General features: G+C 48.1%; 1 protein-coding gene across 1 annotated transcript in view; it reads left to right on the plus strand.

Annotated features, from left to right (window-relative positions):
• Positions 1–26,625, plus strand: part of Dnah2 (dynein axonemal heavy chain 2) — a 119,487-nt gene that overhangs the window by 10,500 nt on the left and 82,362 nt on the right. Inside the window, 9 exon segments of the mRNA XM_052197141.1 lie at positions 2,771–2,941; positions 10,023–10,251; positions 13,450–13,560; positions 13,703–13,941; positions 16,252–16,443; positions 17,938–18,143; positions 18,509–18,638; positions 18,834–19,016; positions 19,968–20,182. Coding sequence (XP_052053101.1) covers positions 2,771–2,941; positions 10,023–10,251; positions 13,450–13,560; positions 13,703–13,941; positions 16,252–16,443; positions 17,938–18,143; positions 18,509–18,638; positions 18,834–19,016; positions 19,968–20,182 — 1,676 coding nt within the window.

Raw genomic sequence — 26,625 nt, forward strand, 5'->3', positions numbered from 1 at the left:
AAGTGCTGGGGTTAAAAGTATGTGCCTGGGGGCTGGGGGGAAGCTCCTTCGCCCATTTCTGCTCCCCACTGGGAACAGCACTGCTGCTGCTGCTGCTGACTTTAACAGGTCACACGAGTTTTGCTCTCAAGCCACGTGGGCCCCAGAAGTGGGATTGCTGGGTAATGTGGCTCTTATCTTTGACATTCTCCCCAGAGCAAGAGCCAGAGGAACCTGAAGTACCTAAAGAACTGGACACCTCGATGGACGTGGTAGGTCTGCATTTCCCCAAAGGATCACAATCCTCCCATCAGTCCTCCCATCAGTCCTCCCATTGACTGAGCAATCAAAACATGAGTGCCGGCCATGTAGGCGGGATCCTCTAGCCTGTCTCTTGCCCTCACTTCATCCCAAAGCCAGTTCACGAGTAATGGGTTAGATGATCTGAGCCTCTGTTCCCCAGGACAAGGCCTCGGGAAGGGACTGGCCTCTGAGATGATCTCTCTTGTTCCCAACCTTGGGTCAGTCTTACTCGTGGACATCTGAACAGCTTGAACAAGTTGGTTAGTTGATGTCCTGCTTGGATAGTAATTTCTAAGATGTCCTTTTTCCTGCTGTTGCCTTTTGACTGCGGACTTCGTAGAGTCTGCCCTAGCCACTGTGTGAGATGGACATTCAATACTGTCTTTTCTTCCAAGCATAACCTTGCCCTTCATTATGCAGGGAGATGAATGGGGTAGCAACCTTGCGTTCTTTTTTGAAAAATTTTTCAGTGTTTACTTTTGGTTTATGTTCTTTAGCATTTTGCCTGCATGTATGTAGGTCTCCCTGGAACTGGAGTTAGTGACAGCTGTGAGCTGCCACGTGGTACTCAGGAAGAGCAACTCGTGTTCTTAACCACTAAGCCATCTCTCCAGCCCCAACCTTGTTGTTTTTTGAAAAGGGAAAAGAGACTTAATAACTGCCTACTAAAAAACCTTGTGCCAGCTGAGATCTGTGCACATGTTTGCAATCCCAGCCCTTGGGAAGCTGAAGCAGGAGGATTATATGGATAAAACCAACCTGGGCTATGCATCAAGATTCTGTTCAAACAGCCAAACGACAAGAGGAGAACAGAGAAGGAGAAGCAGCGTAAAGGCCCAGCCCCAGCCAAATACAATATTCTCCTCCCCCATGTGTCGGACCCTAAACCCAGGCTGAGACGTCACACAAACACTCTGCTCTTAGATAGTTTAGTTGGTTGTTTGAGTGAGCCTGTAGCCCAGGATAGCCTCAAATTCACTTGCTGTCTTCTTGCCCAATTCCCTAGTGCTAGATTACAAGTGTGCCTCTGCCCGGGCAGGCCTGTAGCTCTAGTCTTTGTGAGTCAGGGTCCTGCTGCACAGCCGAGTGGGGCCTTCACTCTTCCGTCCTCTCGCTTCACTCTCCCAACACCACTTTTAGTGGCCGCCTGGTGTTCCACTAGACACATGCACCCTAGTTAAACCATTACTCTGGTCATTTTGCTGTTTGCCATATTTTGCCCTCATACTGTCACTGTGAGAAATACCGTAAAGCTGACACTGACATGTGCAGTATTGCTTTAAGCGCCATCTCTGTACAGGTAAAGCATCACTAAGAGTGGCTGGGACTGGACAGATGAGATGGCTCAGTGGTTCAGTGCCCTGGCTGCTCTTCTAGAGGACCAGGGTTTGATTCCTGGTACCCACATAGCTCACAACTATCTGTAACTCAGTTTGCTGAGATCTGCGGCCCTCTACTGGCCTCCTTGGGCACCTGGCACACAAGTGGTACACAGACATACATGCAGACAAAATACTCATGTTCATAAAATGAAAAATTAAGGTTAAAAATGAAAATTAGCTAACAAGAAATAGTAAGGGCATTGCTTATATTTCTAATACACAATATGAAGTTGTCCTAACCAGATTGTAATATGCCCTTACATCAGCGATAAAGCTCTTTTCTAGACTGAGGATTATCAATTTACTAAATATTAACAAAAACAGAGAGTAAATGATATCTGTCATTTTTTATTTATATTCTTTGATTTCAAGTAAAACAATGTCATTTACAGATGGCATGGCCTGTCTGTGTCTTTTACTTTGTGGGCTCTTGGTATTCTATCATTGATTCCTCCATATCCTGTCCAGGAAAGAGCTTAGAAGATTGTCTATTTTCTCTTCTTTGGAACTTTGTGATTCCTCTTTCTCATCGTCCAGGGATACTGGGAAGGATCGGGTGGCACCTGCAGTCCCCAGAGTCTTTGCTCCACATCATAGACTCCAACGGGCTCACTGTTTTCACAGGGATAACTTGTTTCCCACCCAATCAATTTGTTCCTTAGCGCTTTGCAGTTTTCCTCTCATCCCTGGGGTCTCCTAACTGCTGGGCCAGTCACCTGCTGATGGAGTCTCCTGCAGGGCAGCTTCCCAGGCCAGGGGCTGGTCCTCGTGCCTGCCCCTCCCTCCCCATCCTGCTCCCAGCTCCTTGGTCCAGCTGGTGTCTTCTCACCTGTTCCCTTTATTCATCTTTCCCTCTGAGGTTGAGAATGCCAGAGGATTGCGTTTCCACAGCCACAGGCAGAAGAAATATTTTGGGGAAGATAATGGCGCACCAGTGACACATTAAGTTTTCCTGCCCTGGGTCAGGAGACTCTATTACCTCCTTCCTTTAAAAGCCGGAAACCTATCGTTCAGTTTTCCCCAGCCTTCTGGTCTAGTCTCCCATGTCAGCCTTTGCAGCTGTGGATGGGAGCTCGGACTGCACTGCCTCTCTCTGTCCTCCACAGAAGCCTTGCTTCCTCTCACGAGCTATGCTGACCGGACTGGCAGATGCCACGTGGACGGGGGAGCACGACATGGTTCTGGAGCACTTTGTCCAGGATCCCACTGTGCCCGTCCTCACCATCTTCATTGACCCCATCTCTGGGCTGAAGCTGGAGCTGGGTATGCCTGTGCAGGTGGGTGCCCTGCTTTCCGGGCAGTCGTCCTGGAGCCGGAGGTGCTACATAGCTCCCTGGTCCTGAGTCCCTCAGGTGCCCAAGGCTCATGGAACCCCGCTGTGTAGGGGACACTACCGGGAACAGATGTACAGAAAAAGACGGTGACACGAGGCAGGGAGGCCTGGGTAAGGAAAGGCAAACGGAAGTAGTGTAGCAAAGAGTCAGCGGTGGAGTGCGGGTCATGGGTACCACCTTCGCATAGTTCTTTTACTTAAAAACTTCCCTTAATTAATTAACTTATCTATCTATCTATCTATCTATCATCTATCCTCTATTGTGTGTGAGCATGAACACAAGTACATGCATGGCATGTGTGTGGACAACATGTAGAAGTCACAGGTCTGCAGGCGTGGTAGCCAGCACCTCTGCCTACTGAGCCATCTCACTACCTACTGAGCCATCTCACTACCTCCTGAGCCATCTCACTACCTACTGAGCCATCTCACTACCTACTGAGCCATCTCACTACCCACTGAGCCATCTCACTACCTACTGAGCCATCTCACTACCTACTGAGCCATCTCACTACCTACTGAGCCATCTCACTACCTACTGAGCCATCTCACTACCTACTGAGCCATCTCACTACCCACTGAGCCATCTCACTACCCACTGAGCCATCTCACTACCTACTGAGCCATCTCACTACCTACTGAGCCATCTCACTACCCACTGAGCCATCTCACTACCTCCTGAGCCATCTCACTACCTACTGAGCCATCTCACTACCTACTGAGCCATCTCACTACCTACTGAGCCATCTCACTACCCACTGAGCCATCTCACTACCCACTGAGCCATCTCACTACCTACTGAGCCATCTCACTACCTACTGAGCCATCTCACTACCCACTGAGCCATCTCACTACCCACTGAGCCATCTCACTACCCACTGAGCCATCTCACTACCCGCTGAGCCATCTCACTACCCGCTGAGCCATCTCACTACCTACTGAGCCATCTCACTACCTCCTGAGCCATCTCACTACCTGCTGAGCCATCTCACTACCCACTGAGCCATCTCACTACCCACTGAGCCATCTCACTACCTACTGAGCCATCTCACTACCCACTGAGCCATCTCACTACCCACTGAGCCATCTCACTACCTACTGAGCCATCTCACTACCCACTGAGCCATCTCACTACCTACTGAGCCATCTCACTACCTCCTGAGCCATCTCACTACCTCCTGAGCCATCTCACTACCCACTGAGTCATCTCACTACCTACTGAGCCATCTCACTACCTACTGAGCCATCTCACTACCCACTGAGCCATCTCACTACCTACTGAGCCATCTCACTACCCACTGAGCCATCTCACTACCTACTGAGCCATCTCACTACCCACTGAGCCATCTCACTACCTACTGAGCCATCTCACTACCTACTGAGCCATCTCACTGGCTCTGATTCTCCCATTTTCTTCTGTCTATTTGAAACATTTAAAAATAAAATGCTGGGGACCGTCTCACTGCTTGGCTCTCGTTGGACCATGTATACAGAAGTGGAAAGGCGATGCTCAACATTCCATATATTATGGTTGTTATTGTTATTATTACTTTGGTTTTTCAAGTCAAGGTTTCTCTATGTAACAGAGCTCTGGCTGTCCTGGGACTTGACTGAACTGGCGTTACACTCAGAGATCCATCTGCCTCTGCCTCTGGAACTCTGGGATTAAAGGTGTCGTGGTGTGCCACCACAACTGGCTTCACTGTGCAGTTTTAAAGTGCAACGATATTTCATTCAAAGAAGTACTGCTTCGTCTTACTATTTTCTATGTAGTTCAGGCTGCCCTTGAATTCAGGGCTCCTTTTCCCGGCGCTTCCTGAGTGGCTGGGGCCGTAGATGTGTGTCTCCATGCATCATTTTAACTTAATTTAATTTAGAGTACCCAAAACCACATCTCTAGATTCCCTTTTTTGTGTTGTTGAGACAGAGTCTTGCTTTGTTTACCTGGCTGACCTCTCATATGTATCAGTGCTCAATATGTAGCCCAGGATGGCCCAGAACTTCTAGACCTCTTGGTTCAGCCTCAGAAGTGCTGGGGTTCCAAGCATTGCCACCATGATTGGCTGGCTTCCTTGGATAAAAACTTTTTTTTTTTTTTAATTTATTTCTTATGTATACAGCATTTACCTGCCTCTATGCCTGCAGGCCAGAAGAGGGCTCCAGATCTCATTACAGATGGCTGTGAGCCACCATGTGGTTGCTGGGAATCAAACTCAGGACCTCTGGAAGCTCTGAGCCATCTCTCCAACTATGATTAAACCTTTCAGTGCAGCCAGTGATACTGGTTACATGGCAGGACGCTCATCTAGCATGAAGGAAAGTCTGTAGTTGGTTGGTCCAAGCCTGTCAATCTAAGTATTGGGAGCTGGAGACAGGGGGATCAGAAGTTCAAACATTTCCTTGGCTTTACTGCAAGTTCAAGACTGGCCTGGACGTATGAAACCCTATCTTAGAAACCACTGTTTTTATCTATATCTATGTCTATATCTATATCTATATCTATCTACCTATCTATATGCTGGGAGGTTATGGTATATACCTTTCATCCCAGCACTCAGGAGGTAGAAGGTGGAAGGCAGGTGGATCTCTATGATTTCGAAGCCAGCCTAGTGTACTGAGTGAGGTCCAGGACAGCAAGGGCTACACAGAGAAACCCTTTCTCAAAAAACCAACCCCCCATATATATTGCATATATATGCAATAAAAATATCAACAGTAATAATGAAGAAAGCATTGTTTATAACAGTAATAATGAAGAAGAATTGCTTATTAAACTATAGTAATTAAAACAGTTAATACTAGGTCAGGAGTATAAATGATGAATAACATTAAAGGATGTATAAAAATAGACATCAGTGGGCTGGAGAGATGGCTCAGAGGTTAAGAGCACTGACTGCTCTTCCAGAGGTCCTGAGTTCAATTCCCAGCAACCACAGGGTGGCTCACAGCCATCTGTAACAAGATCCAATGTCCTCTTCTGGTGTCTCTGAAGACAGTGTACTCACATATTTATTAAAATAAATAAAATTTTAAAAAGAGAGAGATCCTTTAGCCTGCTACAGCAGCAGATGACAGAGTTTACCATATTCTCCTGGTTAGGGTGGCTAGTTTAAACTTCCTTTAAAACATGACTACTCACAGCAGCTCAGTGGGACCTTCACGAGGCCCTGCACCCCATCCCCAGCACAGAAAGGGGAAAAAGATTCATGTCTCTCTGCATCTTGACTTTAGACTCTGAGTATCTCCTCTTGCCATGCGGGGCGGGGCACGGAGGCCAAGTCCATGACCCAGTTTCTGATAAAAGGGGCAAAGAGAAAAACCTGCAAACGTGAAGGCAGCAGCATGGAGGATCCACAGGGGAAAGGCATAATCGCATAATCGCATCGAGTGAATTTTACAAACAGGTGTGAGCACTAGATGGGACCTGAAGCCCCAAGTCCCTCCTTGCCCGCACTTGGCTGGGGGCAACCTTGGAGCATTCCCAACCTCTCCCAAGAGGTTTGTGATTTAACAAAGATTTGCTATTGCCTTAAATTAGCATTAACCACTTGCCCCTCCTCATATAAGTCTCTCAGGCTACAGAAAAGTGAATACAACATAAAATACCTAATCCTTTCGCTTTACCTTCAAGAGGCAAAATAAACTGGTTTCTCCCAGTGGGACATCAAGAAGTCGCCCACAGTGTGCTAGAGCCAAAGAGTGAATTGTCAAAGCTGCTCAGGCACGAGCAAAATGGGGTGAAATTGCATGGCAACGGCGGGTGTGTTATACCACGGACAAAGGGAAAAAAAAAAAAGAACAAAGCGCATACAGGAGGGAGAAGGAGGAGGCTCCTCACAACAGCGCGACAGCGCAACCCGATACGAACACGGATTCAGTCTCTTAAAAAGGCAGACGAGATGATAAAAGGTGGAGGGAGATGAAAGGGGGGGGGCACGGATCTTAGGGAGCGGATAAAACAGCGTGCTACAAAACCAGATGAGAAATGGCGGGGACCTGAATAGCTGTGGTTGAAAACCCGTCACTGCCTGAGCACAAGGCTGAGGCAGCCGCAGTTCATGTGAAAGGAAAGGCCGGACACATTAATGCAATTAGAGAGACTCAGTAGACTGGAGGGATGGGCACGGCCGGGCTGCGTGCGTAGACAGCCACACAGTGCGGACCTAGGACATACAAAGACTTTTCCTGAGATGCAAAAGGACCGTTTAGGAGTGGGGAAGACGCGCTGTTGCTGCTTACCGATGGCCTCTCACGGTTAATGTTGGTGTGCAGTTTAGTTTCAGCACTGAAATGTAAGGATGCCAGTGCTGGGGAACATTGTGACATTCTACCGAGAACATTTAGCTTCAGCCTAATAACAAGCATTCAGATAAATCCAAATGAAGGGACATTTGAAAACATCTGGCTTGATTGTTAGTGCGATGGATAGTACGACATAAAGGAGAGCTGGGCATGGTGTGCATGCTCCTGATCCTGTCCCTAAAACAGGAGGATTGAGAGCCTGCGCGCGCGCGCGCGCACACACACACACACACACACACACACACGAAAGCAAAGAATGGAGAGTTGTTGAAAGGAGGATGTGGGAGACAGAGGATTAGGAGTTCAAGGCCAGACTGAATATAAAACTCTGTCCACACCCCAAAAACCCTAAACAAACAAACAAACAAACAAAAATTCACCTCAAACACCACACATACACACACACACACACACACACACACACACACACACACACACGAGGCTAGACATGGTGGTACATGCCTTTAACTTCAGCATTTGCGAGGGAGAGGCAGGGGCATCCTGTGAGTTGAAGGCCATCCTAATTTATGTAGTGATGTATTCTAGCCCAGCCAGGGCTTACATAGTGAGACCCTATTTCAGAAGAGAAACAAAAGGCAAATAGCAACAACAACAACAACAAAATAAGTCGTTACCACGGATGGTCCTGGGCTGGAGATGGATGGAGAGGAAGAGATCCGGCTATAAATAATATCAGGACAACTGGAGAAAGCTAAATATGGACAATATTGTATTAGGTACATTTTTCTATTACCATAATGACAGTGTTAGGTATTTTTACAAGATACAGGCCAAGTATTAAGGGTGTGGTGCCTGGATGTCCGCAGCTAACAAAGGCCCACGTGTAAAGAGGGAGCAGACAGGTGAAGTGCTGACATTGAATCTAGGAGGCAAGGATATTTTGTTAACTTTATTTTTCTTGGAAATTTTCTACGGGTTGGACTTTTTTGAAAATAAAAACTGAAAGAGCTGGGTGGGGGTGGTGGCCCAGGTCTGCAGTGGCAGCCACTGGAAAGCAGAGGCAGAATTTCTGCAATCGTGGATTCACAGCTGAGACCTTGTTTCAAAAAAAAAAAAATCGCACATGCGCACATGCACACAGTTGAGGGCCATGATGTGGTTCAGTAGGTCGTGGTATTTTCTACAGAAGCCGAACAATGAGTGTCCGTTCCCTGAATCCTCGGTGGAAGGAGAGAATCGGCTCCCCAAAGATGTTCTCACCTCCACATGGATGCTGGGACAGACGTACACACTCTTGTGCTCTCTCTCTCTCTCTCAATCTCTCTCCCTCTCTCCCTCTCTCTTTCCTTCTTCCTCCTTGTGTCTCTCTCTCCCCCCCCACTTCTCATGCACGTCTACACACACACACACACACACACACACTATCATCATCACCATCACCATGATCATCAGGATATAAAATAGAGAAAATTGGGTAGCAATGTGTTTTAATAGTAAAGCTCATACTTAGGATATATGAGGTTCAGAAATCAGTTCCCAGCACTGGAAAAACAACAACAACCACCACCACCACAACAAAGGATCATTTTGAGATGTCTCTGGGGAGAGACATTTATATGAAGCTTAACAATCCTTCTATCAACTTCTCAACTTCAGTTTCTTTTTTTGTTTGTTTGTTAGTTTGTTTGTTTGTTTTTTTAGTTTTTTGTTTTTTGAATTTGGTTTTTTCCTGAAACAGGGTTTCTCTGTATAGTCCTGGCTGTCCTGGAACTCACTCTGTAGACCAGGATGGCCTCGAACTCAGAAATCTGCCTGCCTCTACCTCCCAAGTGCTGGGATTACAGGTGTGCGCCACCACTGCCTGGCTCCAGTTTCTTCTTATTCTACTAAATTCAAACAAATTTAGATGTGAAACGTCTTAAAAAGGGATTCCCTGTTATCTCTATGTGTGTTGGCCAAACATTTTCATCTCTGTGACAAATACTGGAGCAAAACCTTTCTTTTTTGGTTTTGTCTTATAAGTGAGAAAAACTACAGACTTGTGAATGTGGGCTGCAGCAGCACTCGCCACAGGTGAAACCGAATGCTAAATGACCGTCAGGGGAAAGGTGCAAAGTGTGAAGCTTGTGTGTGGCCTTGCTCCAGAGCTGCAGGCGTGGCACTCAGTTCAGGTTTTCCCTCAGCTCCTTAGTGACTTCTAGGACAATTTGAGACCCTGAAAATAAAAATCTGAAATGAGAAATCCTAGAAAAATTTTATTTCTTTTACTTTTCATTTGTTTATTTTTTTGAGACAAAATTTCTCTGTGTAACAGCCCTGCCTATCCAGGAACTTACCAGGTAGATCAGGCTGGCATCGAACTCACAGAGATCCACCTGCCTCTGCTACCAGAGTGCTGGGATTAAAGGTGCGTGCCACCACCGACTGCCGAGATAATTCTTACTCGCAATCTTCCTCCTGGATCTCTTATTTCTCCCTGCTTTTCCCATGGCTGAAATAAAATATCCATTCTACCCTGTCCATTTACCCACTCAGCCAACACATTTATTGATCATGTGCTATGTGCTAGACACGCTACATTAGCCTCTTAGTTCAAGTTGAACAAAATAGAGTCGTACGTTTTATCCGTTCCCTGTACATCTGTGGAATCAAGGAAGAACAGGTTGGGACATCACAGAGCTCAGCCTGGCTCTCAGGAGGGAGCCTCAGCCGCCTTCGCCTTCGGGCATCCTGGAGACTGAACTCTGATCTCTTGCCTGCAGACGCAGAATCAGATTGTGTACTTCATTCGACAAGCACCAGTTTCCATCACCCCGGAGAACTTTGAGGATGCTGTGCAGTACGGGACAGTGCGGGGCGCCTACATCCCAGCTCTGCTCCGGCTGCTCAGCGGTGTCTACGTCCCTCAGATTTTTATGAACAAGTCTTGGCCTGAGAGCATCCGGAATCATTTTGTTTCACACCTGCATCGGTTTCTGGCCTCTCTGACGGGTAAGCAAGAGGCTGGCATGGCCAGCTTCTCCATGCTGGGGGTGTGAGGCAGTTGGGAATTCATCTCATCAGTACCATTTCTCCTGGTGGTGGGTAAGGCCTCGTGTATGCACAACTCTGCCACAGATCCACACCACCAACTCTATTATTAACATTCATGTTAAAATATCAAAAGTATTTCTTTTCAGCGCTGAAGATCAAACCCCGGGCTTCATGTATACTAGCTAAGTGATTGCTTTCTTTGTTTCGCTTTGTTTTGGTTGGCTTTTTGAGACAGGGTTTCTCTGTGCAACCATGGCTGTCCTGGAACTCACCTTGTAGACAACCTGGCCTTGAATTCACAGACTTGTGCCCCCCAGGTCCACCCCCCCCACTGGGATTAAAGGCATGTGCCACCTGGCACGTTCTATTCCTAGCCTTTAAAAGACTCTTAGGAATGAAATCTCTCCGTGCATACCACCCATAGGTATGTGTTTTTTGTTGTTGTTGTTGTTGTTGTTGTTTTTCGAGACGGTTTCTCTGTATAGCCCTGACTGTCCTGGAACTCACTCTGTAGACCAGGCTGTCCTTGAACTCAGAAATCCACCTGCCTCTGCCTCCCAAGTGCTGGGATTAAAGGTGTGCACCACCACCGCCCAGCTGGAAGTGTTTAATATGTGTGCACACAAGCGTCTTGCTTCCGTGTTTCCTGACTTGGGCTGGGATATAGCTTAGCTGCTAGAATGCTGGTCTAGCATGCACAGAACTGTGGGTTTGAATCCCAGCATTCTGTAACCCCGGGGGATTGTGCACACATTTGTAATCCCAACACTCAGGAAGTAGAGGCAGGAAGATCAGAAATTTCAAGTCCTTCTTAGCTACCTAGTGAGTTTGAGACTAGCTTAGGATATAGGAGACCCAGAACAGCAGCAGACAGTGGAGGCAGATGTGGCGGGCATCTGTGATTCTAGCACCCAAGAAGCAGCTGAAATCAGGAAGATCAGAAATTCAAGGTGATCTTGGACTACATGAGACCCTCAAAAAAAACCCAAATTGACTTAAAGACTAAAAGTTCGCTGGCATCCAAGAGGAACTGAGGCAGGAGGCTTTTGGGCTTACGGTCAGTATGGACCACATAGATCCTGCCTTAAAAAACAAAACAAGGAAGCTGGGCACAGGAAGTGGTGCACACCATGAATTCTAGTGCTCTAGAGAAGAGGCAGGCAGATCTCCATGAGTTCAAGGCCAGTCTGGTCTACATAGTAAGTCCCAGGACAGGCAGAGCTACAAAGTGAGGCTCAGTCTCAAAAAACCAACCAACCAACCAACCAAAAACCACCACCAACAAAACAAGGGCTGGAGAAATGGCTCAGTGGTTAAGAACACTTGTTGACCTTGCAGAGGACTCAGGTTTGATGTCCAGCACCCACATGACACTCATATGTGTTTGTAACTCCTGTTCCAGGATATTTAATGCCCTTTTCCCATATCCATAGGTACCAGGCACATACACGGTACACATACATTCATGTAAGCAAAACATTCATACACATTAAATAAGCCTAAAAATATTACAAACAGAAAAAGCTACTTCTGACCAATGTCTGTTCTTTAGTTTGGTCTCCGATGCCTCTTCATACAAATGTGTCATAATACAAAGAATTTCCTAATAATAAGACCTACTCAGAGGGCCTGGTGTAGTAATTCTTAGTTTAATCCCAGTCCTCTGGAGGCCAGAGGCTTGTGGGTTTCTGTGTGAGTTTTCAGGCTAAGTTCAAACAAAACAGAACAACAAAACCCAAAACAACAACAACAACAACAACAACAAAGAAGAACATCTTGAGTATCATTGAAAAGCAAAGACCAGTCACTAGGGGCTGGAGAGATGGCTAAGCTGTTAACAGCACTGAGTGCTTTTCCAGAAGACCTGGGTTCAAATCCCAGAACCCACATGGAAGCTTACAACTGTCTGTAACTCCTATATCTGACTGACACTTTCATATAGATATACATGTAGGTAAAATACCAATGCACATAAATAAAGGTTAAAAAAAATAAACAAGAGACTAGTTGCTAAAGGGGGGCTTTGTAGGTAGAACATTTGCTTAACATGCCTGATGTCTTAGGTTTGATCCACAGCCCTGCTAAACAAAGCCTTGGTCAATGCTAAATATAGTGTTGCAAAAATTTGCCTTCTAATTTAGATTCACTTTTCTAACAGAGAACTTGTTCAGACCTGCTCAAACCCATAATTGGAGATTGCTAAGCGTACACGTAGCATAAGGAGACATATAAGCGATGGGGGTGGGGTGGGGGGGAACTTGTGTGTATTTCGGAGGACATGGTGCAGACAGTGAAAAGATTTTATGGTAATTTCCTAACAGACCTCCTGGAGCTTTGCCCCTTAGCGTCTGTTATTTCTGCTCGACACACCAACGAAGTCTGAGTCACAGTCACTCTGTGCGCTCTCCTGAAGTGCATGTGCTATCTTTGGTATCTGTAAGGAGTTGGTTTTAGGACTCTCCCTCCACTCTGAGGACATTCAAGCCTCTTAGGAGGCGGTGCCATGCCTAGCGGTGGTGGCGCACACCTTTAATCCCAGCACTTGGGAGGCAGAGGCAGGCAGATTTCTGAGTTTGAAGCCAGCCAGGTCTACAGAGTGAGTTCCAGGACAGCCAGGGCTACACAGAGAAACCCTGTCTTGAAAAAAAAAAAAAGGACTAGAAGGTGGTGCCACACTTAGAAGGAGGTGCCCCAACTGCACGGGTACCTATACCCACCCCGAGTCCTTCAAATCCTTTCTGCCTCAATACAGTGTCATCAGGTGTCCTATTGCTTAGGGGATAATGACAAGAGGACTCACTCAATACAGATGTAATTTGTAAAGAATTCTGGGGGGCAGGTGAGATGACTTGGTGGGTCCAGTAAGTCTGACAATCTAAGGTCCTTCCTCAGACACCCACGGCTGAGGGAGAGAATCGCCTTCCCCGAAGGTTGGCGTCCGGTTTCTGCACCGTTGGCACGTGCTTAGGATACACGAGACCCTCTAAGAACAGAACCGAAAACAGTGGAGTTCTTTCTTAATTGTGGACACGAAGTCGGGAAGCCTATGGCTACGCAGAGTTGGCTATACTCCCCACCCACCACCAACTGTCATCCATCATAATTTATACAGAGGCAGTGAAGCTCACCCTTGGAATTTTCCTGTTCCTTTCTTAGATACTCGGTACAAGCTGGAGGGTCACACCGTCCTGTACATCCCCGCAGAGGCCATAAAGATGGACCCCGAGGTGGTGATAAAGGACAAGGAGCTGGTACAGCGGCTGGAGAGTGAGTGGCAGGTGTCTGGGGCCAGGGGGTGGGAGTGGGGAAGGAAGGCAGCTCCAGCTGCTGAGAGAGGAGCTGGTGAGGAGGTCACACAACTGGGAAGCAGAAAAGGAAACACAGGAGGGACCCCTCTTCTCCACTGCAGCCTCCATGATCCACTGGACAAGGCAGATCAAGGAAGTGCTGAGCGCCCAGGAGTCTGTGGAGACAGGAGAGAACCTAGGACCTTTGGAAGAGATCGAGTTCTGGCACAACCGCTGCATGGACCTGTCGGGCATCAGCAAGCAGCTGGTGAAGCAGGGCGTGAAGCACATTGAGTCCATCCTGTTCCTGGCCAAGTCGTCCTACTTAGCGCCCTTCAGGAAGCTTGCCCAGCAGATCCAGGTTGAGTGGATCAGAGGCCCCGGGTGGATCACAACGCCGGCGGGTGGTGGCTGGGGTGGGGGCAAGAGGAGGGAGGCAGGCAACTCTCACACAGTGCACAGACCGCCCGGGCACTGTGGGCTTCGAGGACACATGAGTAGTGTATAAAGGTCCCCAAGCAGCTGGACGTTTAGGTAGGAAGACATCCAATTAGTCAGTGAGGAGAGGGTGGTCCCCACAGTGAGCCCAGCACTCCAGTGCAGCTGAGAAAATAGAGTTTAGGTAAAAGAGGGCCCAAAGAGTGTGCAGAGCCAAGGATAAGCTTGTGTAGTCAGGAGAGTTTCAAAACTACATTTCCCGTGGCAAGCCGATTGTGTTGGTACTGCGTCCCCCAGGAGGTGAGTGATCTTCCTCAGGACCTTTCTTCCCAGGTAGAATTTCAACCAGACATTGAAGGAATTGAGCTGTAATAGCTGGGGAAGCCTAAACCCTCATTGAGACAGTAAGGGGACTGGGTGACCTGAGTGGGTGTGGGAGAGGGGTGACACCCAGGCAGTTAGCCAACAGCTCTGAACCTCCACTCTGTACAGCGTTCTTCATTTAATTGGAACAGGCACCAGACCTGGGTTTAGGGAATTCCCAGCCTGGAGCCTTCATTGGAAGTTGCACAGAAGGGCTGGGGGTGGGAGTAGGGATGGTGGGGGGAATGGGGGGGAAGGGGGCTTGCAAAGCATGCCTGGGAGCCTGGGGTCAGTTCCCAGCAAGGAATAAACAGGGCACAGTGGTTTGTAACTGTAATCCTAGCACTCATGGTGGAGGCTCAGAAATTCAAGGTCATCCCTGGCTTCATAGTTAATTTGATGCCAGCCTAGACTATGTGGGACCCTGTCTCAGAAAAAGCAAGTTGGGGGCTGGAGGGATGGCTCAGAGCGCAAGAGTATCAGTTCCCAGCACCCACATGGCACCTCAGAGCCATCTGTAACTCCAGTTCCAAGAGATCCAACTCTCCTCTAGCCTCGTAAGGCACAGCGTGTCATATGTAGGCAAACATGCAGCCAAAACACCCACACACATAAAAATAACTATTTTTTCTTCGAGACAGGGTTTCTCTGTAGCCCTGGCTGTCCTGGAACTCACTCTGTAGACCAGGCTGGCCTCGAACTCAGAAATCTGCCTGCCTCTGCCTCCAGAGCACTGGGATTAAAGGCGTGTGACCACCACCACCACCACCACCACCACCACCACCACCACTCAGCAAAAATAACTATTTTTAAAAAGCAAGTGAATGTGCAAACTCTGGTTCTGAAATGATAATTCGTGGAGAGGAGTTGTTGGGGGAGGTTGCCTGGAAGATGAAGATGGGTGGAAAAGCTGAATCTGTTTTTTTGTTTGTTTGTTTGGTTTTTTTTTGGTGTGTGTGTGTGTGTGTGTGTGTGGTCTATACACATATTGATGTGGATATGTGTACATGTGTTTATGTGGTTTATATACATGTTCATTTGGGTATGTACATATGTGTGTGGTTTATATACATGTTTATGTGGGTGAGTGTGTGTGGTTTATACACATGTTCATGTGTGTGTGGTGTACACACATGTGTGTGTACATATGTGTGTGCACATGTGCAAGCCAGAGGAGAAAACTGGCTATCATCCTCAGTCATTCTTCATTCTATTTTATTTTATTTTTGTTTTTTAGAGACAGGGTCTCTCTGTGTATCTCTGGCTGTTCTGAAACTCTCTGTAGACACAGTCTGGCCCTAAACTCAGAGATCCCCCTGCCTCTGCCTCCCGAGTTTTAAATTAAGTTCCCTCTGCTGGGAACTTAATTTAAAAAAAAATTTATTCATTTATTTTACGTACATGGGTGTTTTGCCTGAATGTCTGTCTACCACATGCATGCAATGCCCAAGGAAGCCAGAAGAGGGCATTGTATCCCACAGAACTGGAATTACAGATGGTTGTGAACTGTCAGGTGGCCATGGGAAGAGATATAGGTCTTCTGCAAAAGCAGCAGTGCTTCTAACTGCTGGGCAGTCTCTCCAGCTCCGTGTTATATTTTAGACAGGTCTCTCACTGACCCTGACCTATTGGCTAGTGTCACTGAGGCAGCAAGCTCCAGGGACCTGCCTTGTCCTTTCCCACCAGGCCAGTGCTGGGATTAGGGACACAGGCCACTGTGCTCAGCAATATATGGATGTTGGCAATCTGAATTCAGGTCCTCATGTGTGCACAACAGCAAGCCCCTTATCAACTGAGCCGTCTCTTCGGCCCTTACATCTGTTTTTCTCCCACATGGATAACAGTACTCCTGGTTTCTCTTTGTGGCTAGGATGGCTCTCGACAAGCTCAGTCCAACCTGACTTTCTTGTCGATCCTGAGGGAACCCTACCAGGAGTTGGCCTTCATGAAGCCTAAGGACATCTCGGAGAAGCTCCCCAAGCTCATCAGTCTCATCCGAATCATCTGGGTCAACTCGCCCCACTACAACACCCGGGAAAGGCTGACCGCCCTGTTCCGGAAGGTGGGGGCGGCAGCGCCAAGCCGGCAGGGCTCAGATTCCCTGGCAGATGTGAGGTGGACAGGCCGTACTGGCCTGCCTTTCAGATTTTAGAGATGGGCCTGAGGAACCTGCAGCAGGGTGCGGGTCTCAGAGAGAAAGTGGCAGCGAGCCCAGGAAGGGCAGCAAGGATAGACTTCAGAGAGCAGCCCTCTTCGCCTTTTTCAAAATGGAGTTTGCAGTGGGGTATGGGAAGGAGCTCCGTTTCCCAAGCAGCATGATCAAGACAGTTTGTCCGGGGAGACAGAGGGCGGTAGAGGGCATGCTGAAGCCAGATGTTCAGAGCAGGTCTGAGGGCAGAGCAAAGATCACAACAAGGAGCGTCCCACGGACCAAGTCAGGAGCCCTAGACCTGAGCAGAGTTACGGAGGTCGGAGAATGGAGTGGTGGGAAGAAGGCTGAGCAGAGGACGGTGCCGTCTCTGCAGATGAGCAACGAGATCATCCGCTTATGCTGCCACTCCATCTCTTTGGACCGAATCTTTGAGGGCTACGTCTCTTCCAGCAAGAAGGACCTGCAGGGCTGCATTGCCTGTTGCCACGCTTGGAAAGAGCACTACCTGCGCGCCGTGCAGATGCACACCCAGTAGGACAGCCCTGGCATCGCGTGTCCAACACCCTTGACGCTCCCGCACGGGGGCGGGACGGGGCGAGGGGGGGACTCTGACTCTCTGCAAGCCTTCCCCTTTTGTGGGCTATATGTTTTTCTAGACTTGGGAGTCTCTACCCCCCAGCTAAGGATCTGTTTAAATGCAGATGTTCTGGCTCCTAGCCCCGTGGTTTCCTTCTAGCCTCGTGCAGGAACCTCAAGTAGCCCTCCCACGATCATACGGTCTGAAAAGCCACCTTCTGAAAGTTGGGACTGTGTCCTCTGATGTTCTGCTCACCTCTGGTCTCTCCTCTCAGGGTTCAGGGAAACGACTCCTCAGGGTCTCCTTTCTGAACCCAGGCTCACACAGGGAGGTTTTGAGGGCAGACTGGTCTTCAGCGGCTCGCCTTTGTGGATTCAGCCCATCTTCTCCCCTGCGTAGGTTCTCCAATCGGGGCTGGGTTCTGGACCAGACTAGCATATTTGCTCAAGTAGATGCCTTTGTGCAGCGCTGCAAAGACCTCATTGAGGTAGGAAAGACTGCCAAGGTGGGAAAAATCAATGCTAAGAACAGGCCCCCAAATCCCCTGTGGGAGCCAAGCGTGTGGGGACTGAGGCTCTGCTTGAGAGTCTAAAGCAGGACGTTGGCTTGGTGGCGTCTCTCTCTGCAGAGGTGTGGGCCTTCCACCCTTGGCTTCTTTCTTCTCGGCTTTTACCAGGCATCTCACGTTTCATTCTGCAGCCCAAATCCACCCCAGTGTTCTCCTCCATCCAGATGACTCTAGTTTTCATGGACATTTGAAGGTAAATCAGAGCTCTCAAGGGGCCTGGGTGCCCTGCAGGAGTCTTCACACCCTGACCTCTTTTTAGGTATGCGAGTGTCAGTACCATTTTGCCCGTTGGGAAGACGGCAAGCAAGGTCCCCTTCCATGCTTCTTTGGTGCCCAGGGGCCACAGATTACACGAAACTTGCTAGAAATCGAGGACATCTTTCATAAAAATCTGCAAACGCTGCGAGCCGTGCGTGGAGGCATCCTGGATGTGAAGAACACCTCTTGGCATGAAGACTACAACAAGTGAGGAACTCAGGCTGCACTGGGGGGCCAGGCTGGGAGGCTCTGTGCCCCGAGGAGACCGACCACGGAAATGCCAGGATTTGGGGTGGAAGAAGGAGGAAGATCGCAAGTTGAAGGCTGTGGGAACTGCTTACGGGTGGGGAGGGACGAGAGCAAAGGGGAGGGTGGGTTCCTGGTTCCAGAGTGGATGCCTGTGCCTCCTTATCCGGAAGTCTAAGGACTCTGTCTCCTAGCATTATCTAGAGGCTTCAGGATTTGAAGCAGCGTGCCTGAGGGAAGTTGATACTCAGGGCATTAGGGACGCAGTCGGGAGGCAGAGGCAGGCCAGGGCACTGATACTTCCCTGTGCCTTTCTGACCTTGCAGATTCCGTGGTGGTATCAAGGACCTGGAGGTGATGACCCAGAATCTGATCACCTCTGCCTTTGAGTTGGTCCGGGATGTAGAGCACGGAGTGCTGCTCTTGGATACTTTCCACAGGCTGGCTACTCGGGAGGTGCGAGGCCCCCACCTCGAGGGCCTGCCCGCACGTGTGTCCTTCCCACCACATTTTCTTATTTCCCTCTTTCCGATTCCCCGCCTTCCACATCTGTGGAGAGTGTACCCGCTGCTGTGTGGGGGTGAGAGGTTCTTCTGGGGTCAGGACCAAGAAAACCCCCTCCACGGAGCACGACGTCCTCTTGTTGCTTAGGCCATCATGCGAACCTATGAGAAGAAGGCCGTGGACCTCTACATGCTGTTCAACAGTGAACTCGCCCTGGTGAACCGGGAGCTGAACAAGAAATGGCCGTACCTGGAGCCGTACATGGCTCAGTATTCCGGGCAGGCCCACTGGGTGCGGATCCTTCGGCGGCGCATCGACAGGGTCATGAATGTAAGTGCCTGGCCCCTTCGGAACTGTCTTCGGTGAACACCAAATTACGGGCTGTATACAGCCCGGGAGAGGCTGGGGTGAGTGCAGACAGCGTCCTCGGGCCAGACTCAGTTTTCCTGGCAAGCCGTGGCTTGGTGTGCAGAGTTGGCAGGAGTGGCGGGTGACACACAGGTCATTTTAACATTCTGTGTGAAGGTAGGAGACATAAGCTTGGAGTCTGGGAGGTTGGAGTGACAGAACAGGGCTACACCCTGGTGACCCCGAGACCCCTGCTTTCTCAGGAAGAACGGGAAGGAAAGAACAAGGGGAGGGGAAAGGCTTTTCTCTTGTTGCTTGCTTGCTTGTTTTCAAGACCAGGTTTCTCTGTGTGTAGCCCTGGCTATCCTGAAACTTGATTTGTAGACCCGGCTGGTCTCGAACTCACAAAGATCCACCTGCTTCTGCCTCCTGAGTGCTGGGATAAAGGCATGCATGCCCCCACTGCTGCTGCCACCATCTGGTGTGGTGCGGAGGATTAAAAGAAAAACAATTTTTGTGCTAGGCATGGCAGAGTATCCGCATCATCCTAGTGCTTGGGAAGCCGAGGTAGGAGGCCTGAGTCCTGGCCAACCTGAGCTATGCAGTGAGAACCTGTCTGTACCCTAGCTTGGGGGCGGCAGGTAAGGGTGAACTCTTTACCTGCTATCCCTGATTTATTCTGCGAGAAAGTGAGGGAGTCTGCAGAGGACTGGGCTGAGGGGCCTGGAGAGCCCCTCAGGTCGTGTTTCTGGGATTGACCCTTTCCTCCAGCTGTTGTCTGGGAGCGCTCGCCCTCACCGTTTGGCGTCCTCCCTCTGTCTCATCAGCCTCAGCCTCCTTCCAGGGCTGAGGGCTGAGCAGGTACCTGTGAGGGTTGCAGACATGTCGCAGGTCTGTATCAATGGGCTTCCCTTCTGTCCCCCCACTGCCCAGTGTCTTTCTGGAGCTCACTTCCTGCCCCATATTGGGACTGGAGAGGAAAGTGTACACACCTATCAGCAGATGGTTCAAGCCATTGACGAGTTGGTTCGAAAAACCTTCCAAGAGTGGACAACAACGCTGGACAAGGACAGCATTCGTCGGCTGGACGTGTCGCTGTTGCGAATCAGCCAGGAGAAAGTGGGCATGCTGGATGTCAACTTTGACAAGTACAGGACCCCCCTCTCCCCTCCCCCTGTCCTTGGTGCCAGTCTCCTCTCACTCCCCCAAGACCTTAACTCCCACCTTGGGTCCTCTCTCCCATCCTTATGTTTCCTGATGTTTGCTTTAATTGAGGCTGATTTTCACCATGTAGTTCAGGCTGGCTTTGAACTAGTGATCCTTTGGTCTCGGTATGGCGCCTCAGTGGGGCTCCACCATACTCAGCTGCTGTCACTACTTCTTCCTCCTCTTCCATCTCTTCCTCCCTGCCCCCAGAGCTAGGGCGTCTCTGTGTACCCCGGCTGTCCTGGAACTCGCTCTGTAGACTAGGCTGGCTACAAAATCAGAGCTCCCACTTCTGCCTCCCCGTCCCAAGCGTGGGGATGAAAGGCATGCACCATCACCCACTAGCTATCGCTTCTTAAATTTAGTTTTACCTAGGTTGGGACTGGGGTCTTAAATTCAATCCTCAGTACTGAAAAAAAAATTAGTTTTACAGCTTATTTAAAGTAAGCAAGCAAACAGACGACAACAAATGGAGATTTTAACAATTCACCAATGTGCCGGGCCGTGGTGGCGCACGCCTGTAATCCCAGCACTCTGTGAGGCAGAGGCAGGCGGATTTCTGAGTTCGAGGCCAGCCTGGTCTACAGAGTGAGTTCCAGGACAGCCAGGGCTACACAGAGAAACCCTGTCTAGAGAAAACCAAAAAAAGTAAACAATTCACCAATGTACTAAACTAGTGATGTCACTGTTCTACCACTAGATGGCGGTGACAGCCCAGCTAAGTCATGTAACTGCGCCCTAGTTTGAGCTTTCCAGAGACAGCACAGCTTTGAAACATATTTTCACATTGTCCTTTAAAAAAAGGCAACTAGCTCATTAATTATTAAGACTATGCAGTAATTTCCAGGTGTGGTGGCCCACTCTTAGAATCCCAGTACAGGAAGCTGAGGCAGGAGAGTTTCCAGTTGAAGACCAGCCTGGGCTGTAATCCAAGGCAAAACAAAACAAACCCCCAAACCAGACAAGCAGTGGGCACTGCGCTAGGAACTGAGTCAGGTACCAAGGATGTCCCTGTCCTCAAGGGACCATGATGTCATTCTCTCAGCCAAGGTTTACTCAAGAGCAGAAAAGGAGAAAGCCGGTGTGGTGAGGCATTTCTCTCAGCGACGTGGATCTTCCGGGGAAGTTGTTCTCCTAGTCAGGCTCTCCCTTGCCTCACCCGTGCACCCTGTGAAGCCAACATAGTCGTGCAATTGCCTGTTATGCTGGAGAGATGGCTCAGCAGAGGACCTGGGATTGGTTCCCAGCACCCACATGATAGCTCATAAACATCTGTAATTCCAGTGCCCAGGGTCATGACACCTTCTGATATTGGTACCAGGCACTCACGTGATGCGCATACATACATATAGGCAGAACAATCACACACATAAAATAGATAAATCTTTTTTAGATTTATAAATAGATAAATAAAATAAATACTGGCATGGTGGTGATGCCCTTAATCTGAGCACTTGGGAGGCAGAATAAGTGTTTCTTTATGAGTTCCAGGTCAGCATGGTCTACACTGGGAGTTACAGACCAGGCAAGTCATACAGCAAGATCCTGTCTCAAAAACAACAAACAAACCAACCCAAAAACTCGAAGTTTTAAATGGCCTCTTATTGATGTGAAATTCTGAAGAAAAGAAGCATTAGGCCAAGATTATATTATAACTGGTTCTCTACATGCTATATAAGCAGATTTACAGATAGCTATATATTTATTTATTTATTTATTTTTAAAGATTTATTTATTTATTATATGTAAGTACACTGTAGCTGTTTTTTCAGACACGGGACGAGGGCCTCAGATCTCTTTTTTTCGGGTGGTTGTGAGCCACCATGTGGTTGCTGGGATTTGAACTCATGACCTTTGGAAGAGCAGTCGGTACTCTTACCCACTGAGCCATCTCTCCAGCCCAGCTATATATTTATATAGACAAACAGTTTTCTTGGTGATAACATTTGCAGTCACATACTAGGGCTGAATACCACTTCCCCTGCCTCCCTACCCCTGCCAGACAGGGCTTTTCTAGGTAACAGCTCTGACTATCTTGGAACTTGATTTGTAGACCAGGCTGGCCTTAAACTCACAGAGATCCCCCTGCCTCTGCCTCCCGAACCCTGGGACTAAAGGTGTGTGGGACCATCGTCCAGCCTAGAACTGAATCTTAAGATGCATTCTCTGTTAAGCTGGATATCCTCAAAGGTGCTACGCCAGAGAGTCTTCCTAGTGGGCAACCTTGGGCTACTGTGGGTGTGGGCATACTTGGCCACTCTGTCCTTTTTCCAAAACACACACACACACACACACACACAGAGGCAGGCACACATGCACACATGACTTACATGCACACTAAATAAGCCTATAAATCTGAAAATTTACATTCATAATACCATCAAAACTTTAAACAAAGATAAGGAATTGTATTTCAATCATAAAATTTCCTGTCTTAGGTTAATCATGTCAGAGATTTAGCCCCATGCTGTAAAGTCAGGCTAGGTTTTCTAGAAGGCGGAATGCGATGTCCATGTGGCTGGGCAGATGACTGTTTAGTCATCAGCTGGAAACAGGTCTCCCTTCTACTGCAGCTTATTTGTTTGTTGGTTGGTTGGTTTGCAGAGCGTGTGTGGAGGTCGGAGGACAATTTGTGGGCGTCAGTATGCTCCTTGTAGTCTGTGGGTCCCAGAGTTGGAGCCCAGCGGTCAGGCGAGGTGGCTAGGGCCTTTACAGCTGAGCTGTCCCCTGACCCCGCCTGAGACGCCTTTTGCATTCTCTTTATATTAGTGTTTCACACACACACACACACACACACACACACACACACACACAAAGCCTTGGGACATCATTTATGACCTAGATTTATCTGAAAGCCAGACAATAGCTAAGCATTTCTTCCAAATAGAAGGCGGCTGTGTTTCTGTCCTTTGGCAGCTGTTTTCTGGAGAAATATAAGGTGCCTAACAATACATTTGGTGATTTTAGGATAAAATTGCCTCAACTCAGTAAATAATAGATAAGAAAGAAGAGAAAAGTCTGAGCTGATTAAACCCGTAAAAAAATTGGAGACAGTTTCAGCTCCCACACTGATTAGCGCCCCTGAGAGTGAAAACAGCTTATCAGGCCTAGCCTCCCCGTCAAGGCCAGGGCCGACCTTGAGCATACTTTTGAAACGTCCCCGACAGTTCTCAGAATTACCTGACTGTCAGTCCTGGGAGCTTTCTAGGCCCTAATAGGATTTATATTACCCTACAAAGGCCTTTCCCCTCCGCATGTCCCAAATATTTGAACTCTGAAGCCCAAATGGGCTTTTAGCACATTTTCTGGCCGGAACAGCTCTGTAGATTGCACTTAATGCAAATGTGTCCCAGGTGCTCGGTTGAAAGAGCTGAGTTCTCAGCCTGTGGACCAGAGGGCGGGGCTTCCCCAAGCCAGGACTGGCGCTGGTGCCTGCCCAGGCCTTCCTTCGTCCCAGTGTGGCCCTCTTCTCCTCCCTCCTGTTGGCTGGCATCGTGTGTGCACTCTGGGCTGTCAGAACTGCCAGCCTCAGTGGCCTCGCTTTGTTAGCTCTGTCACACATTTGGGGATCGCATTATAACACAGCTCTAAAAAAAAAAAATCGTAATCCCCCAAATGGAGTATGAAGGAAGCTAGGTTTGTCAATAAAATTTGTGCTCTGGAAATTTATTGGCAAAATTCTGTCAAGACTGAACATCATTTTTAAAAAGTTTTTTTAAAAAAATGACTATGCTCTTTAGAAGAACCTTAGGAGATACTGTCTGAATTCATTCTGCTGACTGACAAAATTCGATAATTTACCTTCAGCTTATTTTTGAAAATCCTGTCAAGACAAGAAAAGTTCAGAGCTATTTTGGTGTGTTGTTGGCCAGTATTCTGTCCCGCTGAGCTTGTCCAGATAGTTGTGAATGGAGACAAATTCAACCTCTCCAGTTTGAAAACATGGGAGAATATATTTAGACTACCAGAAATGTCCCTATATATTCAAGCCCTCCACCCTCTTTGATGGCTGTGACAGTTTTTGGTGAAGTTGACCTTCAGCATGGACGGCTACTTTGCTACCTGCTAAGCCATGCGGTTTCATGTTGATGCAGTGGCTTCCCTTAGCAGAAGCCTGCGATATTCATATCTGTTTGTTTTGATCTCTCAGAAGGGAAAGACTCTGCTCTTAGTTTTTACTGCAGTATGTCATCATAACGGTTCTGTTGGTCTCTCACTCTGTTTATTTCCTTTTTTATTGATTTTTTGTAAGATTTATTTATTTTATATGAGTACACTGTCACTCCCCTCAGACACACCAGAAGAGGGTGGTTGCTGGGAATTGAACTCAGGACCTTTGGAAGAGCAGTCAGGATGGCTCTTAACCACTGAACCTTCTCTCCAGTCCCCTTTTTTCCTTTTGAGACATCCTCAAACTCTTTAGCCTAGGCTGTCCTAGAACTTGGAGGCAATACTCCTGCCTCAGCATGAGTGTAGGGTCTGCAGTCATGGCCCCCAAGCCTGGCTGTGCCTAATTCTCAAACTGAACTTCTCCTGGGTGTGGATTCATAAGAAAAAACAAGCCACTCATGGGTTAGCACCACCCAAGGCGCTGGACTCCCCGGGGGTGGGGGTGGGGGTGGGGGTGGGGTGGGCCTGCAACTGTTGCACCCAGATGAGGGGCTGAGGTGCCTCTTTCCTTGCTTTCATGATATTTTTGTCATTAGTAATTGACATTTCTTGTTACCACGGTTCAGTTCCGTTCACTGCCGTTAATTCCTACACACCAACTAATACCGGCCCTTCATCGCCCTCTGAGGCGCTCGCTGCACGTGCCGGGCTCACATCCCTCAAGCTGCTTCATCAGTGAATGAAGTTGTCTCAAGGTCTGCTTCAGAAAGCCACATGGAATTTCCCTATTTCCCTCCCTGAGTCTCTTTTTTATTTGTCTGTTTGACTTTTTTTTTTTTTTTTTTTTTTTTTTTTGAGACAGGGTTTCTCTGTGTAGTCCTGGCTGTCCTGGAACTCACTCTGTAGACCAGGCTGGCCTCGAACTTAGAAATCTGCCTACCTCTGCCTCCCAAGTGCTGGGATTACAGGGATGCGCCACCATTGCCCAGCTCTGACTTTTTAAAAAAGATTTATTTATTTATGTAGGTTTATTTATTTATATGAATACACTGTAGTTGTCTTCAGACACACCAAAAGAGGGCATCCATCAGATCCTTCTATAGAAGGTTGTGAGCCACCAAGTGGTTGCTGGGTCTTGAACAGTCAGCTGTCTTAACCACTGAGCCATCTCTCCGGCTTGTCTGTTTGACTTTTTTTTTTTAATTTGGTTTTTCGAGACAGGGTTTCTCTGTGTAGCCCTGGCTGTCCTGGAACTCAGTCTGTAGACCAGGCTGGCCTCGAACTCAGAAATTCGCCTGCCTCTGCTTCCCAGAGTGCTGGGATTACAGGCGTGCGTGCGCCACCACCGCCTGGCTAAGATTTATTTATTTATTATATTTAGGTACACTGTAGCTGTTGTCAGACACCAGAAGAGGGCGTCAGATCTCTTTAAGGATGGTTGTGAGCCACCATGTGGGTGCTGGCATTTGAACTCATGACCTCTGGAAGAGGAGTCAGTGCTCTTAACCGCTGAGCCATCTCTCCAGCCCCTGTTTGACTTTTTAAGTGTACTACCACTGAAATTCAACCTCAGCCCTCTTATCATATATTAATTAATTAGTCAATCACTCATTTCCTCTGACTTTCTCTTCGTTGGTTTCCATCTTTGTTTTGGTCAAGCACATCCTTTGGTAGTTCTCGAGGAAGTGAGGCTGGGAGCTGAAGTCTTTGAGTTCACACACAACAGGCAACCACTCCTACTGCCTTCATATTAGTACATTAGCTTAGGGTTACAGTTCTAGGTTGAAAACATTTTTTCCTGATTTCTGCCTTTAGCTCCTACCTCAAAGACATTCATTAAACATCTGGTGACCCACTGTTGATTTGTTTTTGTTTTTTTGGGGGTTTTTTGGATTTGTTTTTTTCGAGACAGGGTTTCTTTGTGTTGCCCTGGCTGTTCTGGAACTTACTCTGTAGACCAGGCTGGCCTCGAACTCAGAAATCCGCCTGCCTCTGCCTCCCAGAGTGCTGGGATTACAGGCGTGCGCCACCACCATCCGGCTCCACTGTTGATTTGTAGTTCAGAGAGTCTTATTCACTTTGAAGAAAATTTAACAGCTTTATAAATAATGCCTTTGTTAGTGAAGATGTTCCATGTTTAAAAACTCAGAGAAAAAAAAACAGTTATCTTCCACAGTCTCTTAAAGCATAAATCACAAATAAACACGAATTCGAAATAGTTTTATTCTTTAAATTATTCTCCTTTTAAGATGAAAATAGAGCCAGGCGGTGGTGG

This window comes from Apodemus sylvaticus, chromosome 10 (assembly GCF_947179515.1).
Source record: "Apodemus sylvaticus chromosome 10, mApoSyl1.1, whole genome shotgun sequence".
In the NCBI taxonomy this organism is placed as follows: Eukaryota; Metazoa; Chordata; class Mammalia; order Rodentia; family Muridae; genus Apodemus; species Apodemus sylvaticus.